Source organism: Diabrotica virgifera, chromosome 6 (genome assembly GCF_917563875.1).
Source record: "Diabrotica virgifera virgifera chromosome 6, PGI_DIABVI_V3a".
Lineage (NCBI taxonomy): Eukaryota > Metazoa > Arthropoda > Insecta > Coleoptera > Chrysomelidae > Diabrotica > Diabrotica virgifera.
In genome coordinates, this window is record NC_065448.1 from 383,436 (window position 1) to 401,581 (window position 18,146).

General features: G+C 31.9%; 1 protein-coding gene across 12 annotated transcripts in view; it reads right to left on the reverse strand.

The window, feature by feature from the left end:
• LOC114330502 (papilin) overlaps nucleotides 1–18,146 on the reverse strand; it is a 274,344-nt gene that overhangs the window by 24,657 nt on the left and 231,541 nt on the right. For all 12 annotated transcript variants that reach the window (XM_028279882.2, XM_050654187.1, XM_050654186.1 and 9 more), the window contains 2 exons: nucleotides 15,989–16,180; nucleotides 9,750–9,947 (listed from right to left, as the gene is read on the reverse strand). In XM_028279882.2, coding sequence (XP_028135683.2) covers nucleotides 9,750–9,947; nucleotides 15,989–16,180 — 390 coding nt within the window. The remainder of the gene's footprint in view (nucleotides 1–9,749; nucleotides 9,948–15,988; nucleotides 16,181–18,146) is intronic.

Consider the following 18,146-nt stretch of genomic DNA (forward strand, 5'->3'; position numbering starts at 1 on the left):
GTCCCCGGTTAAACAATAGAACTTTCAACGCTTTTCATTTGTTTCGAGCTTCTGTCATATGTTGTATATTAATATTATACACGGATTACACGACATATGACAGAAACAAATGAAAATCGTTGAAAAGTCCTATTTAAGAGCTTGGTTTAACTGCACTTTTGCTGATCTTTAGAGCAGCGGTATCGAAAGTGCGAATTGCCATGATGGTTACCGACATTCTTAGAGATTGCACATGAAGAAAAAGAACATCACTAAACTGATACAAATATAAAGTGATGAGTGCGCTAAGAACCGGCAAAATTAAAGCAAAGATGCAAAACATATTTACTTGTCATTTACATAATACACATTAATAGTGCGATAAATACGAGTATGTAGGTTTGAAATCATTTATGAAACTTACCTGATACCAGTTTAACCTATTCACAAATCCACTTCAACTTTTTCCTCACAACATGCAAGCGGCACTAATAATACAATAGAACCTGTCCCTTAAATAAATAAAAGAAAACAACATATACAAGAATTATTATTAACTCTAACATAAAATGAATGTTTATACTACAAATTCAGTTTTATTTTTGATTTATTTCCGTATAAAACAATTATTACTATTTACTATTGGGTATTTTATTAAGAAGAATGAATTTCTGTAACGCTTGCATACGAAGAACAATAATGAAAAAATGATCTACAAAATTAAAAGTCTATTATCGAGCTCATATCGAGCTATCTATCTCTTTTGGCGCTGTCGCAATATACCCGATGTGACTCGAGGTGACTACGAATATGACCGAGGCGGAGTTGTCGCTCAGAAAATTTTGCTGATTTTTTGAGTGACAACACCGCTCTAAAATTGCATTCACATCGGCTGCATTTCGACAGCGTCAAAAGAGTTAAAAACAATCGACAATATATCGAACATAATCGATAATAGATCATAGATAAATCATTTCAATTCATCGTTATTATGCAAGCGTTACGTAAATGCAGTCTTCTAACAAAATAGCCGATAGTAAGTGTTTTACTGGAATAAATCTAAAATAAAACTGAATATGTATTATACACATTTATTTTACATATTGGAGTTAATAAGTTTTGTATGTAATTGTTTTATTTTACTATTATTTAACAGATTCGCTTGTTCTAGTGCGGCGTCCATGTTGTGAGAAAAAGTGGTAATGGATTCATAGCTAGGGTAGAAAAACTTTTTGGTAAGTTTCATAAATAAATTCATATTACCTAATCGTATTTATTGTACTATTGATGTGTATTATGTAAATATTATATCTATTTCTGAAGCCCACTAGATAGAGTAACTTTCAGATAGAAAATGCAAAAATCTCCGGTTCGTTCGAAAAACTATATATGCCAGATGACGCCACTCAAAAACAGGAGATTAGCTCCGAATTCTTCTTTCTTCTTTAGCCCATTTCCATCCAACTTTGGATATAGGCCTTTTCTAAATCTTCAGCGTTTACAATATCGTCCTTCCATCGCATCTGAGGTCTTCCTGTTCTTCCTGTCCACGGTCTCCAGTTTTGTATTTCAGTATTCCATCTTTTATCTTCCTGTGCATTGTGGCCCGCAAATATCCACTTTAACCCTGTTATATGTTCAGTTACATTTTTTACTTTTGTTTTCTCTCTTATCCATTTGTTTGATTTTTTCTCTTGAAGTTTTATTCCCAACATGGATCTTTCCAATTTTCTGAATTATTTCTATTTTGTTTATGTTGACATTTGTTTCCACGTTTCCACATGTCCACGTTTCTGAGCCATACGTCAGAACAGGAAAGGTGCACTGATCAAATTCACGGGTTTCTAGGTATCTTTGTCCCTCTTAGTACCTATCCATCTTAACTTTACAAACGCTGTCCACGCCAATCTGATTCTTCTTTGTACTTCAATTGTTTGGTTCTCTTTATTAGCTTTGATTATTTGACCTAGGTATATATATTCGTCAACAACCTCAATATTTACGTTATTTATATTTATATTGATTTTGTTATTTGTTTTTGTCATGATTTTTGTTTTACTCATGTTCATTTTTAATCCTAATCTTCTCTGATGCTCGTGCTTGTCGAGTCAGCATTGTGGCTAGTTCTTCTTGGTTAGTTGTAATAAGAACAACATCATCGCAATATCTGAGGTGATTGAGTTTCTTTCCGTTTATGTTGTCTTCCCATTCCAGTTATTTAAAGACATCTAGAGCTAAGGTGAAGAGTTTTGGGGATATTACATATCCTTGTGCTATGGATTGCTATGGGCTGTTTTTGTTTTATTTTCCCATTCGGCTCTCATAGTTGCTTCAAATTATATCCTATTGCATGGATTTTAATGTTTTGAGAATAGCCTCTTTTTATCTCGTAATTCAAAGTCTACCCTATGTCGATGTGCGCTTTTATCTTGTATGGGTGGTTCCCATCCCTTCGCGGGGGTGGAAATTTTTTTTTGTCAAAATAACCACGGAAGTGGCTTCTTCTTCTTAAAGGTCCATCTCCTAGCGGAAGTTGGATATCAAATAGCTATGGTCACTTTGTTGGTTGCTGCTCTGAATAGTTGTAATGAACTACAGTTAAACCATTCTCTAAAGTTCCTCAGCCAGGAGATGCGTCTTCTTCCTTGGATCCTCCCGTGCATAATAATTCTCAGCAACTCATATTTTTCTCCTCTGGTTATGTAAACCAAATATTCCAGTTTTCTTGTTTTTATACTGTTCATAATTTCTAACTCCTTATTTAAACGCCAGGACACTTCAACATTGGTAATCGTTTGAACCCACTGAATTTTCAATATTCTTCGGTAACACCACATTTCGAACGCTTCTATTTTTCTTATGTGTTGTCTTTTTAATGTCCAAACTTCCATTCCGTATAGTAATATAGAAAATATGTAGCATCTTAGAGCCCTCAATCTGAGAGATAACAGGCAACTGAAGGTCTTTGTTTGTAAGCATTTTCTTCACTTTTTAAATGCTTGCCTTGCAGCAATAAATCTAAAATAAAACTGAATATGTATTATAAACATTTATTTTACATATTAGAGTTAATAATTTGTGTGTATAATTGTCTTATTTTATTTATTTAACAGATTTCTCTTTGTTCTAGGCCGGCGTCCATCTTGTGAGGAAAAGTGGTAATGGATTTATGGATATATAGCAGAAAAACTGGTAGAAAATGGTAAGTTTTTTAAATAAATTCATATTGGTCGTATTTATTGTACTATTAATGTGTATTATGTAAGTATTAGTACCTTTCAGACTAGACTAAGATACTGGTGTCCACCACCGCCAGCAAAGCATAGTTTTAAATGAACGACTACAGACTCAACAACGCTTTGCTGCAATTGAACACCGGTGGCGGACACCGGTGTCAGACACCAGTGTCTTAGTCTAAAAGGGTACTTAAATATATTTCTGAAGCCCACTGGATAGAGCAACTTCAAATAAAAAAGGCGAAAATCTCCTGTTAGTTCGAAAAACTAAACGCCAGATGACGCCAGTCAATGAGAGCAAAAACAGGATTCCTCTTCTTCTTTTTGTCCTTTAATTCGTCCAATTTTAAACATAGATTTCCACCAGTTTCCTCCATTCGCTTCTGTATTGTGTTTGCTATTTCCAGTGTGTTCTTCCTATCTTTCTCAGTTGTTTTGCTTTTGGTCTTTTAATTTTACTACTAACGTTGCTCTCTCCTTGGCTCTTTGTGTCTTCATTATTTTATCCAAGTATCTTCATTATTTTTTATCCACTTGTTTTTAAGTATTGTTGTATTTTTTTGTTCTTTAAGACCCATTTTAATTTCCCAAATCTTAAACTGACTAATCTTGTTTTTACCTCCGCTGTTTGGTTTTTCAAAACCAAAAACAGGATATTACTTACTTCCGAATTCTATCTCACTTTATGGATTTTAATGAAATTTTGGGAATAGCCTTTACTTATCTCCTATTTCAAAATATACACCATGCCAATGTGTGCTTTTATCTAGGGGGTGGTTCCCACCCCTTCTCGTGGGTGGAAATTTTTTGGTCAAAATATCCACAGAAGTGACTAGAGAACTTAATTCCAAGCAAAAACTGTTCTATAATTCTTTTTTGAAAACTCAATACTTTATGAGTTTTTCGTGGCTGAAAATTGAAATTTTTATTGAAAAATGTCGCCTTTTCTGACGGTTTTTTGCGAATACCTTAAAATTTATGCATCTAACGAAAAAACTATATAAAACATTTTTGTAGCTTATAAAAAATCAAAGAGATTCATTTCTTCATGAACCTTCTAGTTATAATACAAAAAGAGATATCTATGGTAGGTGAAAAAAGATTTTTTTAGTGCATGCTCAAATCGGCGTGTTCAACTTAAAATAACAGACCATTTCTCGGTTATTTTAAGTTGAAGACACCGATTTGAGCATGCACAAAAAAATCTTTTTTCACCTACTTTTTTGTATTATAACTATTCATAAAAGATTTATGAAGAAATGACTTTTCTTGATTTTTCATAAGCTACAAAAACGTTTTATATATATTTTTTTCGTTAGATGCATAATCTTGTAAGTATTCGCAAAAAACCGTCCGAAAAGGTGAAATTTTTCAATGAAAATGGCAAATTTTCAACCACGAAAAATTCATAAAGTATTGAGTTTTCAAAAAAAAATTATAGAGCAGATTTTGCTTAGAATTTAGGTTCTCTAGCAACTTCTGTGGTTATTTTGACCAAAAAATTTTAACCCCTGGGAAGGGGTGGGAACCGCCCCCGAAATAAAAGCTCCATAGTATATAGAGTAGACTTTGAATTAGGAGATATGTAGAGGGTATTCCAAGAAACCACACCCAAGATAAAAACGCTTTAGATATAGGGTAGACTTAGTTTCTTGAACTATACCCTACTTACAGTGAAAATATCAAGTAAATTGATGCAGTAGGATGGAATTCGGCGCCAACCCTCACTAACTGCACTACTATTCCGATGAGAATTTTTTACATCACATCGCTTTCATAACCCCAGAATAAGGTTCAAGAGGTAAGCCATCCGGAAAGTAGTCCTAATTTATTTAAACAATTTTTTTAAAACAAATTGTAAAAATCAATGTGTTTGGCCTGGATACACTTTTTTAAAGATTTTTGGACGCTTCTCAATTTTTCATTAATTTTTCTTGACCACGGAATTTATGAATATTTTTGTTTAGGAAGATTTACCCATTTTTATAGTACTACTTTTTAATTCTTGTATACAGCGTGTTTCATTATTAATTGGAAATATCTAAACTGTAGATTATTGCTTCTTGAGTTCAAAATATTAAGATTTAACATAAATAACTTAAGTAAATTGTGACTTGTTACTGAGTTACAGGGTGTTTTATTTAAAAATCTAAAAACTAGTCAAGTACTTCTTCTTCTTCTTAACGTGTCCTATCAAGTCCTCTTGACGTTGGCAATTAACATGGCGAAACTGTCTCTGTCTCGAGCTATTCTAAATAATTGTTGTAAAGTACCCAGTACTTTAAAACAACTGACATATCCTTGTCATATTTGGCAGCAAGTGTAGGTACACAAGTGCACAGACTACTAAATTATGTTAAGCAAAGGTTTCTGTCTACTACCAGTGGCGTACGATAGAGGAAAGTGAATGGTTGACCCTTCCCAAATTCTACGCCACTGGCGGAATTTGCTAGTTTAGTGCAATTTTTGGATTCTCCAATACCTTCTATGTAAATAACATCTCTTTATTTGTAACGATAAAGTCATCAGTTTTCGTGATATTTGAAGTTAAAAATGCAACGGCGCAGTTATTTTAATTAATGTATTATGTCCCTTCGTTTTTAACTTCAAATATGTCTAAAACTAATGATTTTATCGTTACGAATGAAGAATATATTATTTTCATAGAAAGTATGTATTAGACAATCTAAAAATTTTGCTAAAATAGCAATTTCGCCAGTTGCGTAGAATTTGGGAAGGATCCATCATTCACCTTTTCTGGTCATACGCTTCTAGTAGTAGTCAGAAAAGTGTGCTTAACATAATTTAGTAGGATGTACAGTACCTACACTTGCTGCCAAGTATGACAAGGATATGTCAAATGGTTTTAAAGTACTGGGTATAAATAGTTTTTGAATTTTTAAATAAAACACCCTGTAACTCGGTAAGGGGCCACATTTTATTTAAGCGATTTGGGTTAAATCTTAATATTTTGAGCCCCAGAATCTACAGTTAAAATATTTCCAATTATTAATGAAACACCCTGTATATGACGCAAAATAAATATATGTATGTACTAACAAATCTTCTATCAGCATCCAGTGCCGTGTCGTTAATGTCGGGTCGTTATTATCGGTAAAGGTAGGAGTATAGTTATTTCTGGTGGAGATGTGAGATACATAAAAGCTTAAATAATACTATAAAATATTATTAAAATTATTAATAATAGTTTAAGTAAAAATATAATATAAAATAAAATGCAAAATTAATGATATAATAATTTAAGTTCCAATATTGAAATATTTATTAAAGGTAGGGACTCCACAGAGTAAGAGTGAGAGCGAGATTTTGATAACTGAGAGATATAAGAGTGGATCATTGGCAGTTTCTAAGTGGCCAATAAACGTGACTAATCTGTGAGTCTTTCGAGACCGGGGTAAGTTGTTCAAGGCTGATCCGGGTGCTGCCAAAAAGTTGTCTAAGAGAGAGATTTTGATATGAAGAAAGAAGTGGGACAAAACAAGATTAACGAAGAGGAGCGAGATGGAATTGTTAAAGTGTAACAAACTTACATTAATATCATCGTAAGTGCTGTAAATTGAAGAGGAATCATCAAAATCTCTTATTTAGACTTCTTGATGGCCAACTAGTAGAAACTGTTTGGTGATGGTGTAAATATATGTCAGAATGAGTTGGTCGTCGCCGGGATCAGAAGATGTCCGGAGCGATTCACGCGAACTATCGTTGAACGGATGCAAAAAAGCTCCAGTTTACGAGTCATAGATCCTGATGCAGACCAGGAGAATAGGAGATAAAGTTCTACGTAGATTTTGTTTTAAAGGTAAGTTTTAGCAGTCTATTTTTTATTGTGTTATCACATTTTTTCAATGTTTTGTTGAGAAGTTTAGAAAATACATGTAATTTATTTGTCCCGTTTAATTTTCGCCCAATATGTATATGAGAGAACTATAAAAGGAAGAAGTAAAATAAGATTCATGCCTCTTGATATTACGTACTACATAAAAGACTTTTTATTCGAGGTATTCGAGATACCTCGAGATTCGAGGTAGTAAATAAACCTTGTACGAAGGTCCCAAGGAACTAAAATTCATCTTTATATAAATATATTAAAAAACTTCTTCTACCATCGATTACATCGATTTACAGTTAGTAATCCCATTCTAAATATTCTAGCACTTATCAACTACAGTCTAGAGTCTAGATCTTTACATGTGATACTTGTAGTTAATAGACTTCGTATTTATGATCTCTTATATACAGTGAGGACGTTTGAGTTGGAATAAATTTATTATCTCGAGAAGGGGCGAATTTGGAGAGAAATCCTGAGACAGGTCGATTTTTATTTTTAAATTATGACTTTTTGGCATATACACTCCTGGCCAAAAAAATCGGGACACCTTAAAAATGGGTCATTTTTGATGTCTCGAATCTCCTAAACCTGTTGTCCGATTTTAGTGATTTTTTAAATATGTTATAGGCTTATTCTCTAAGAATACGGATGTAGTAATAGTGTTGCTGAACAGGTAAATGTCATTGTATACCAGGTATAACAATAATACTGTGTTTTTTCCTGAAAGTTCGTAACACCCTGTGGAATATTCTAGCATTTAAAAAATATTGAAATTAAAACTCAATTGTAGTCTTAGCTTTTCTTAACATTCTGCTTTTTGACCCATTTATTGGATAATGAAAAAGTTAGGTACTTTGGTAACCAGCCAGGTTTTTCATCAATTCAGGGTAATTCTAAATAAGTGCGACAAACTTTAAGGTGTGAAAAAATAATGACCGTTTGATTTATAAACATATGTCTGCAAATGCTTCGTTTCCGAGGTACAGGATGTTGAATTTTCTCTTACACACTAACGATTTATTTATTGCTCTAAAACCGGTTAAAACCGGTTGATATGCAAATGAAATTTGGTGGGTTTTAAGAGGCAGTTATTGCGCATTTTTGGCATACAATTATGTATTTTATGTTCACCATTGGCGTGCATACGCGTCATATTACCCGGTCATATTACCTGTATGCACGCCTATGATGAATATAAAATTTTTAGTTGTATGTCAAAAAATGTGAAATAACTACCTCTTAAAACCTACCAAATTTTATTTGCATATGTCAACCGGTTTTAGAGCAATAAATAAATCGTCAGTTTGTAAGAAAAAATTCAACATCCCGTATATTGGAAACGAAGCATTTGCGGGCATATGTTTATAAAGCAAACTTTCAATATTTTTTCATTCAGAATTAACCCTTAAAGTTTGTCGCACTTATTTAGAAACACCCTGTATTGATGAAGAACATGGCTAGTTGTCAAAGTACCTAACTTTTTCATTATCCAACATAAGTGAATGAATCAAAAAGCAGAATGTTAAGAAAGACTAAGGCTACAATTGTGTTTTAATTTCAATATTTTTTAAATGCTAGAATATTCCACAGGGTGTTACGAACTTTCAGGAAAAAACACAGTATTATTGTTACATCCGGTATAAACGGTATAAAATGACATTTACCTGTTCAGCAACACTATTACTACATCGATATTCTGAGAGAATAAAGCTATAACATATTGAAAAAATCACTAAAATCGGACAACAGGTTTAGGAGATTCGAAAAATCAAAAATTACCCATTTTTAAGGTGTCCCGATTTTTTTGGTCAGGATTGTATATCATACTGGTGATGTCATCCATCTGGGCGTGATGACGTAATCGATGATTTTTTTTAAATGAGAATGGGGATCGTGTGATAGGTCATTTCAGAGGTTATTTAATTCTCTATTGAGTAATATAAACGTTAATATAATTATTTATATAGGGTGTCCAAAAAAATTTTTTTTGAGTTAAATTAATTGAGACAAAAAGAAAAATGCATGTAATTTATTTATTTCAAAATACATTTGAGTGCTGGCAGAAAACAGAAAGAAATGTTTATTTGAAAAATAAACATTGTTTTTCGCTTAAATTAAATTCAATGGTAAAACTACCACCTGCTCTTAGCAGTTTGAACATTGAATTTAAGCAAAAAGCAAAGTTTATTTGTGAAATAAACATTATTTTCTGTTTTTCTCACAGCAGTGAAATGTATTTTGAATTAAATAAATTGCTTACATTCTTCTTTTTGTGTAAATTAATTTAAGAAAAACAATTTTTTTGTATACTCTGTATAAATAATTATGTTAATGTTTATATTACTGAATAGAGAATTAAATATAACCTTTCAAATGGCCTATCACACGACCCCTACTCTCATTTAAAAAAATTATCAATTACGTCATCACGCCCAGATGGATGACGTCACTAGTATGATTTATATGTCAAAAAGTCATTATTTAAAAATAAAAATCGACCTGTCTCAGGATTTCTCTCCAAATTCGCCCATTCTCGAGATAATGAATTTATTCCAATTCAAACGTCCTCACTGTATATATTCTGATTGTCACTACTTTTTAGAACAGTTAAAATGGGGATTTTTACTACGTAACTCTAGGTCTAAATAACCACAAACTAAAAATCGCATGCAAATATATCTCACCAGCTGCTGTAATATTTGGTTTTTTCTCTTCATGTGTGATACATATTTGAGCACATTCTTCTTCTGAGCTAAATCTATTTCCGTTACCCCTGCATCCTCCATAGGCAAATTGCTCGCACCGTCTGGTGTCCCTGTCGTAATAATATTTGATGAAGTAGCCTCTGCATGGTCCTGGATCTCTATCCATATTACAAACATCTACAAAAAAATAATTTTAAAGTGATTATGAAAGATATAAACGCATAAAATATTAAGAAGAAGGGTGAATGGCTAACGTATAGATCTTGTGACAGTATCCAAGTTAATTTAGGCCTGGATCTCGCGTACCAAAAAAAGTGGATTAATAGCAAGCTGAAAATTTGTTATTAGCTTAACGCTGTCTAGTCGGACAAACTTTAATGCACGGGAGCACTGGAACAAGGGAAGTTTTAATTGTGGAACAGTTTAAAAATTTGGAACGTTAGATTACGAACACGTTCCATGTATTTTGTCGGACAGAACATCCAATTGATTTGTTACCCTTTCATTAAACTCTCATTCAAAAATCAGACATATTTATCACCAACATGATTCCTGTCATTTGACATGTTCTTGGTGTTCCACTAATTAAAATGCCCAGTTGGTGATAAACACCAGTCTGATTTTTGCATGAGAGTTTAATGAAATTGTAACAGTAACAAATCAATTGGAAGTTCTGTCCGACAAAATACATGGAACATTTTCGTAATCTGACGTTCCAAATTTTTAACCTGTTCCAGAATTAAAACTTCCCCTGTTCCAGTTCCTGTTCCTGTGTTCCCATACATCAAAGTTTGTCCGACTAGACACCATTAAGCTGTTAACAAATTTTCAGCTTGCTATTAATCAACTTTTTTTTGGTACGCGGGATCCAGGTCTAATTGGATACCGTCAATAAATACCAAGAAATGCGCAAGTCTACAACTGTAGGTGCCACTAGCAAACCCTACCCTCGAAGGGATGGATGAAGGCGAGGGTCCAGCGTCTAATACTGGATCAGATTTGCTAAGGGAATAAACCCAACAGAAAATCCTGGGCCTCTTAGTAGGAGTTTAGGGCGAAGGGCCTGCTCCTTCAGACGTGTAAAAAAATCCTATTGGATATAGACACGTGGTATGTCCAAGGGTAGGAATCAAATCAGACGAAGTTATAGCAAAAATAAAACAATAATTAAAATCAGAGGTAGCGGAGGGTACCAATCAATAAAAAAGGCTAGGGTAGTGGAGACATGGGAGGTTTTATACATACTTATAGTGACGTAGAGAAATAGTCCAGAAATCCACTGCGCATCTGCTAGGAAAAATATTCTGATTCGGATTTTTTGCACAGTCTTACTCAAAAAGGACCCCTTTTAATAAATTTGCATGTTGCCAGGACCAAAAGTTGGTCAACAATTTTTTAAACGTTTTTTTTTTGTTTTTTTCCTAAAATTACTTTTTTTTGCATGGAACAAAGTTTTTTTAGATTTTTTGGATCATTCCAAACAGAAAAGGTCTTTAGTGACATTTCTCTAAAGTTGATAGTTTTTGACATATGTATAAGCGATTAAAAATTGAAAAATTGCGAAATCGGCCATTTTTAACCCTCAAAAACTATGTGAAAAACTGAAAATTTGAATGTTGCCAAGGTAGGTAGACATTCTTTAAACATCGATTGATGAAATCCCGAAGAGTTTTTTCGCAATACAATATTCAAAACTCCTTTGTTTTTTAATTGCCAATCAAGCGTGCGCAACACTATTTTCCACCGACAGTATGGTGCAAATGAAAGGAATAAATTCGTTATTTCGTAAACCGGCGACTTTAAGGGAAAATCCCGAAACAGGTCGATTTTTATTTTTAGGTTATGATATTGTGGCATATATGGTATACTAGTGACGTCATCCATCTGGGCGTGATGACGTAATCGATGATTTTTTTAAATGAGAATAGGGGTCGTGTGCTAACTCATTTGAAAGGTTTAATTCTCTATTCAGTAATATAAATATTTGTATAATTATTTAAACAGGGTGTCCTTCTACTTCTTTTTTTGTCAAATAATTTAATTTAATAAACATTTGTTGGACACCCTGTATAAACAATTATGTAAATGTTTACATTACTGAATAGAGAATTGAAGATCCTTTCAAATGAGCTACCACACGACCCCTATTCTCATTTAAAAAAATCATCGATTACGTCATCACGCCCACGCCCAGACTAGTATACCATATATGCCACAATATCATAACTTAAAAATAAAAATCGACCTGTTTCAGGTTTTTCCTTAAAGTCTCCGGTTTACGAAATAACGAATTTATTCCTTTCATTTGCATCATACTGTATACACATGCAAAGGCGGAAAATAGTGTCGCGCACGCGTGATTAGAAATTAAAAAACAAAGGAGTTTTAAATACTGTATTGCAGAAAACTCTTCGGGATTTCATCAATCATCGATGTTTAAAGAATATCTAACTATAGTATTTTTACTACAAAAACGTTATTACGTAGGTCAAAATTTTTGACGTAAGAGAACTGTCAAAACATTAGAATGTGACTTTTCGTTATTGTCATGTTTATAAAAATATGGCAATAATGAAAAGTCACATTCTAATGTTTTGACAGTTCTCTTACGTCAAAAATTTTGACCTACGTAATAACGTTTTTGTAGTAAAAATACATTACCTTGGCAACATTCAAATTTAAAGTTTTTCACATAGTTTTTGAAGGTTAAAAATGGCCGATTTCGCAATTTTTCAATTTTTAATCGCTTATATGTTAAAAACTATCAACTTTAGAGAAAAGTCTATAAAGACCTTTTCTGTTTGGAATGATCCAAAAAACCTAAAAGAACTTTGTTCCATGCAAAAAAATAAATTTTAGGAAAAAAACAAAAAAAAACGTTTAAAAAATTTTTGACCAACTTTTGGTCCTAGCAACATGCAAATTCGTTCAAAGGGGTCCTTTTTGAGTAAGATTGTGCAAAAAATCCGAATCGGAATATTTTTCCTAGAGGATGCGCAGTGGCTTTCTGGACTAAAAGTAAAAGACTAGGACCACAAGCAGGGGTATCAATATTAATAAAAAAGGAAACTTGAAAAACTGAGAGCAAATCAATGAGAGAATTACTATACTAAAATCACAATAAAGATGCACTAGAAATAAACAGACCAAGACACGTCGAATGTTACTAGGAGCACTCCCGAATCATAATTTACAATGTATATAGGTACATTGTAAATCCCAAATCATAATTTCCAAAGTTTATACATTATAAATTATGATTCGGGAGTGCTGGTGCTCCTCGTACCATTTAACGTGTCTTGGTTTGTTTATTTCCAGTGTATCTTTATTTGCTATTTTAGTATAATAGAGTATCTATTACCAGAATATTATCATAATTTATTTAAAATAAATATAGTCACAAAGAAATTGTGCTATTAAGAGATTTTAAGATTTGGACAGAGAAGAAACAAATGACAAAGTCGTAGTAAAATGACAAAAACCTGACAGTGAGAATTGTTAATCGATTTTTGCGAATAGCACTCTCTAAAAATCTAAAATTATAAACTATAAAATTTTACATGATATACAGGGTGGTTCCTCTTATCCGCCTCGGTCTCTGTACGGAAAACCACTTGATATTTAAAAAAAAATTCCTGACAGAAATATACAGGGCCTATAATACTACAATCTAAAAATAATGTGAATTATACAGGGTGCTCCAAAAAAGAGCGGTATATCAAAGTTATATTTTTTCTTATGGAATGCCCTATATCTGATGACATTATTGAATTGACCTTAAAAAATAAACTATACTTTCATAAGGATTCCCTATACCTAAATACAGGGTGTTTTGATTTATTTCGATTTTTATAAAAATGTGAGGTTTTAGAAAAAAATATCTACGAATCTAAGAATCAGTAACAAATTCTTTCTTGGATCTTAATAATAGACTATTTAGCATACTTTAACAGATGCTTATTGCAACAAAGTTTCTTACAGGGTCGTCAAAATATGAGATTCTTTTATTAACAAATTCAAGCTGTAATAACTTACTTATTTTAAATGGAACACCCTGTATCTTACTAGTCTATCGCGTAGAAAATTTACTTAGCTTTCAATTTGTATTAGAGTTTCCTATGCCTATCTTTTTACAGGGTGGTCAAAATATTAGATTGATCTATTACGAAATTCAAGCTGTAATAACTTACTTATTTTAAATGGAACAACCTGTATCTTACTAGTCTATCGCGTAGAAAATTTATTTAGCTTTCAATTCTTATTAGGGTTTCCTATACCTATCTCCCTTCATTTTTTAAATATTAAAGATTTCCTAATTTGTAAGCTTTAAAAATTACAATTAAGTACCTATGTCGTGGTTATGTACAACACACCACCAACACCGGCAATATACTTAGACAAGATACTGTCATTAATAAAATTTTCATTGTTATCATGTAATCACACAGAGTGTTGTATTATTTTAGTTGATTTTGGCCTGCATGTGACATTGAATATGTTTATATTAAATTGCATACCCTATATTAGATGCAGTATTCTGGAAGATATTTAAATTATATTTCATTCCGTATAAGTAATTTCCATATCTTAAACCGACAGTTATTAAGTAAATTTAAGAACACCTCTTTTGGTTTGAATCTTTGAATCGCAATTACAAACAATTAAATGCAATTGCTACTATGACGAAAACGAGCCTATTGTACAAAAATATGTAAAAATGGGTATTTACAGAATAACATGGGAATTTATATTTAAAGAATAACATGTGTATTGAGAATGTTTACATGGAATTGAAGAGATTTTAAATATCTTCCATTATAAAGAATAGAACATCGAGTATGTCATTTAAAATAAGAACACTCTATGTTATTAAATGATAAAAATGTGAATTTTATTAACGAAAGTATCTTGACTAAGATATTTAAGTATATTGCCGGTGTTGGTGATGTGTTGTACATAACCACGACATACGTACTTAATTCTAATTTTTAAAGCTTACAAAATAGGAAATCTTTAAATATTTGAAGGGAGATAGGTATAGGAAACCCTAATAAGAATTAAAAGCTAAGAAAATTTCTAATCGATAGACTAGTAAGATACAGGGTGTTCCATTTAAAATAAGTAAGTTATTACAGCTTGAATTTGTTAATAGAAAAATCTAATATTTTGACCACCCTGTAAAAAGATAGGCATAGGAAACCCTAATATGAATTGAAAGCTAAGTAAATTTTCTACTCGATAGACTAGTAAGATACAGGGTGTTCCATTTAAAATAAGTAAGTTATTACAGCTTGAATTTCGTAATAGATCAATCTCATATTTTGACCACCCTGTAGGAAATTTTGTTGCAGTAAGCATATGTTTAAGTATGCTAAATAGTCTATTATTAAGATCCAAGAGAGAATTTGTTACTGATTCTTAAATTCGTAGATATTTATTTTTTTCTAAAACCTTACATTTTCATAAAAATCGAAATAAATCAAAACACCGTGTATTTAGGTATAGGGAACCCTTATTAAAGTATCGCTTATTTTTTAAGGTCAATTCAGTAATGGCATCAGATATAGGGCATTCCATAAGAAAAAATATAACTTTGATATACCACTCTTTTTTGGAGCACCTTGTATCTCTCTCTTTCTTGTAGTGCCTATCCGTTTCGGATGTTGGCGACCATCATGGCAATCTGCACTTTGCACACTGCTGCTCTGAAAAGATTTGTAGTGGTTGTGTTGAACCACGTTCGTAGATTTTTCAGCCTGGAAAACCTTGTATAATTCACATTATCTTTAGATTGTAGTATTAAAGGTCCTGTATATTTCTGTGAAGAAATTTTTTTTAAATATCAAGTGGTTTTCCGTATAGAGACCGAGGCGAATAAGATGAACCACCCTGTATAAAGTAACGCCATCTATTGAGAAAACCATCTAATGAGAAAACTAGTAGCGCTATCTTTTGAGAGAAGTGGGAACAAATTTTGCCATATAAAATTTAAAATGGCTTAAAATTCCAAATAAAACTCAATGCATCCATGTAAAAGCCGTTGAATATTATATCGTCATCGAGCTCTGAGCTATTCTGAAAATTTCAGATCTTCAGCTATAAGTCGGGAAGTAAGTTTAAAATCGCTTACAAGATTTTTCCCGGACAAAGTGACAAAGAGACAGACAAAGATCAGGTGAAGTATACCTATAAAAACGTGGTAAAAATTAAAATATTACCTTGAGCTCTAAATTCTCCACATTGTCGTTGACACTGCTCTTCACTGTTGAATCGATTGCTGTTGCCTCCACATCCATTGTAGATAAACGGAAGACATCTTCTTTGTTCCTTGTTGTAGTAGAATGCAGTAAATCGTTCAGTGCAGTTACCAGAGTCATAAGGTAAGGAGCATGCGGCTAGATCAACGGCAGCTGAAACAGATATCTATTAAATTAAACTGAATAAATTAATATCATAAACCAGCAGTTTTGTAGAGGTAATGGATTTTAACAAGAGCTACGATCATGCCGATGCACTCTTTGAATATAAAAAATAAACACTATAAAATAAAATTTATTTTATATTCTGGGGATGCAGTACACAAGTTTACGAGTTATTTACAAGGTCTTGTGAAAATCGATTACCTACTAGTCCAGGGCGCATCTGTTTGGAGATGGACGTTGAGAGGTGACTCAAAATTTTTTGCAGAAATTGCTTGAAAATAACCCAAATAATAATATTTGAATTATACTCCCACTCAAAAAGGTCGGGAACATTGTTTAAAAAATTAAGCAAAAATTCGATTTTTTTATTGGTTTTTTGATTATAACTTTAAAACTATTCATTTCTGAGAAAAGTTGTACTGACATAAAAGTTGCATAATTAAATTTCCTACAATATGGATATGGTTAAAAATTTGAAAAATAGTCACCCTTGTCGCAAAATAGCAATAATTTCAAAAAAAACATACCAAAACAAGTATTCGCATTTTACGTTTTTCAACAATTTATGCTACACTTAGGACCTTCATATTTTACCCAGAAAAACTTTATGATATAGTAAAACAACACTGTAAATTTCATTAAGTTCGGTTTAATATATTTTGCAAAATAAATTTTGCAATCCAGCTTTCGCAAAAAAAATCATTTTTTTTTAATGTTGCAGGACTGAAAATAAAGCAAATAGCAAGTAGAATTTTTTTTGCTTATAGAAGTGTACTGTGCCTTTCATTTGCAATTTGCAAAATTAAAATCGATTATTTACCACGGCGTCAGGAAATTTTTTAAATTAACATTAATTTTTGGTGCTACGCGCAAGACAGCGGTGTTCGATTCACAAGTTAATTTCCACCAAAATTTCTTCAAATCTTTATCTAATATATTATTTTCTTACTCTATATTTTGTTGTATTAGACCAGGGCTCATCTGTAAAAATATTAGCACATTTGGACGTTGAGAGGTGACTCAAATTTTTTTGCAGAAATTGCTTGAAAATAAATCAAATAATAATATTTCAGTTATCCTCCCTCTCAAAAAGGTCCGGAACATTGTTTAAATAATCAAAATGTCAAAAAATAAAGGAAAAATTCGATTTTTTTCTTCGTTTTTTGATTATAACTTATACAGTATTCATTTCCGAGAAAAGTTGTACTAACATAAAAGTTGCGTAATTAAATTTCCTATAACATAGAATTAGTTAAGAATTTAAAAAATAGTCACCCTTTTTGCAAAATAGCAATAATTGCGAAAAAAACATACAAAAACAAGTATTTGCATTTTACGTTTTTCAACCATTTATGCTACACTTAGGACCTTCATATTTCACCCAGAAAAACTATATGATACAGTAAAATAATACTGTAAATTTGATTAAGATCGATTCAATAAATTTTGCAAAATAAATTTTGCAATCCAGCTTTCGCAAAAAAAATTCATTTTTTCAAAATGTTACAGGACTGAAAATAAAGCAGATAACAAGTTGAAATTTTTTTTGCGTATAGAAGTGTACTGTACCTTTCATTTGCAATTTTGCAAAATTAAAATCAATTAACTACCACGGCGCCGGCGGCGTCAGGAATTTTTTTAAATAAACATTCATTATTGGTGCTACGCGCAGGACAGCGGATAGTTTGCTCTTATTGGGCATTCCAATGACCTTTGATAATGATTGCTATTTTTATTACATTTCGGTATAAATAAATAAATTTGTTTATTGCACAATAAAAACACATACTCTATCCTTTGAAATAACATTTTTATTAGCAAAAACTTTATTGTTTATATATTTTAACTTAGAGAATAAAAGTTTATTATTTTTAAACATATGCAATTGTTTAAACAATATTTCACAAACAATAATAAAATTAGTTTGATTTTTGTCAAATTAAAATATTAAAAT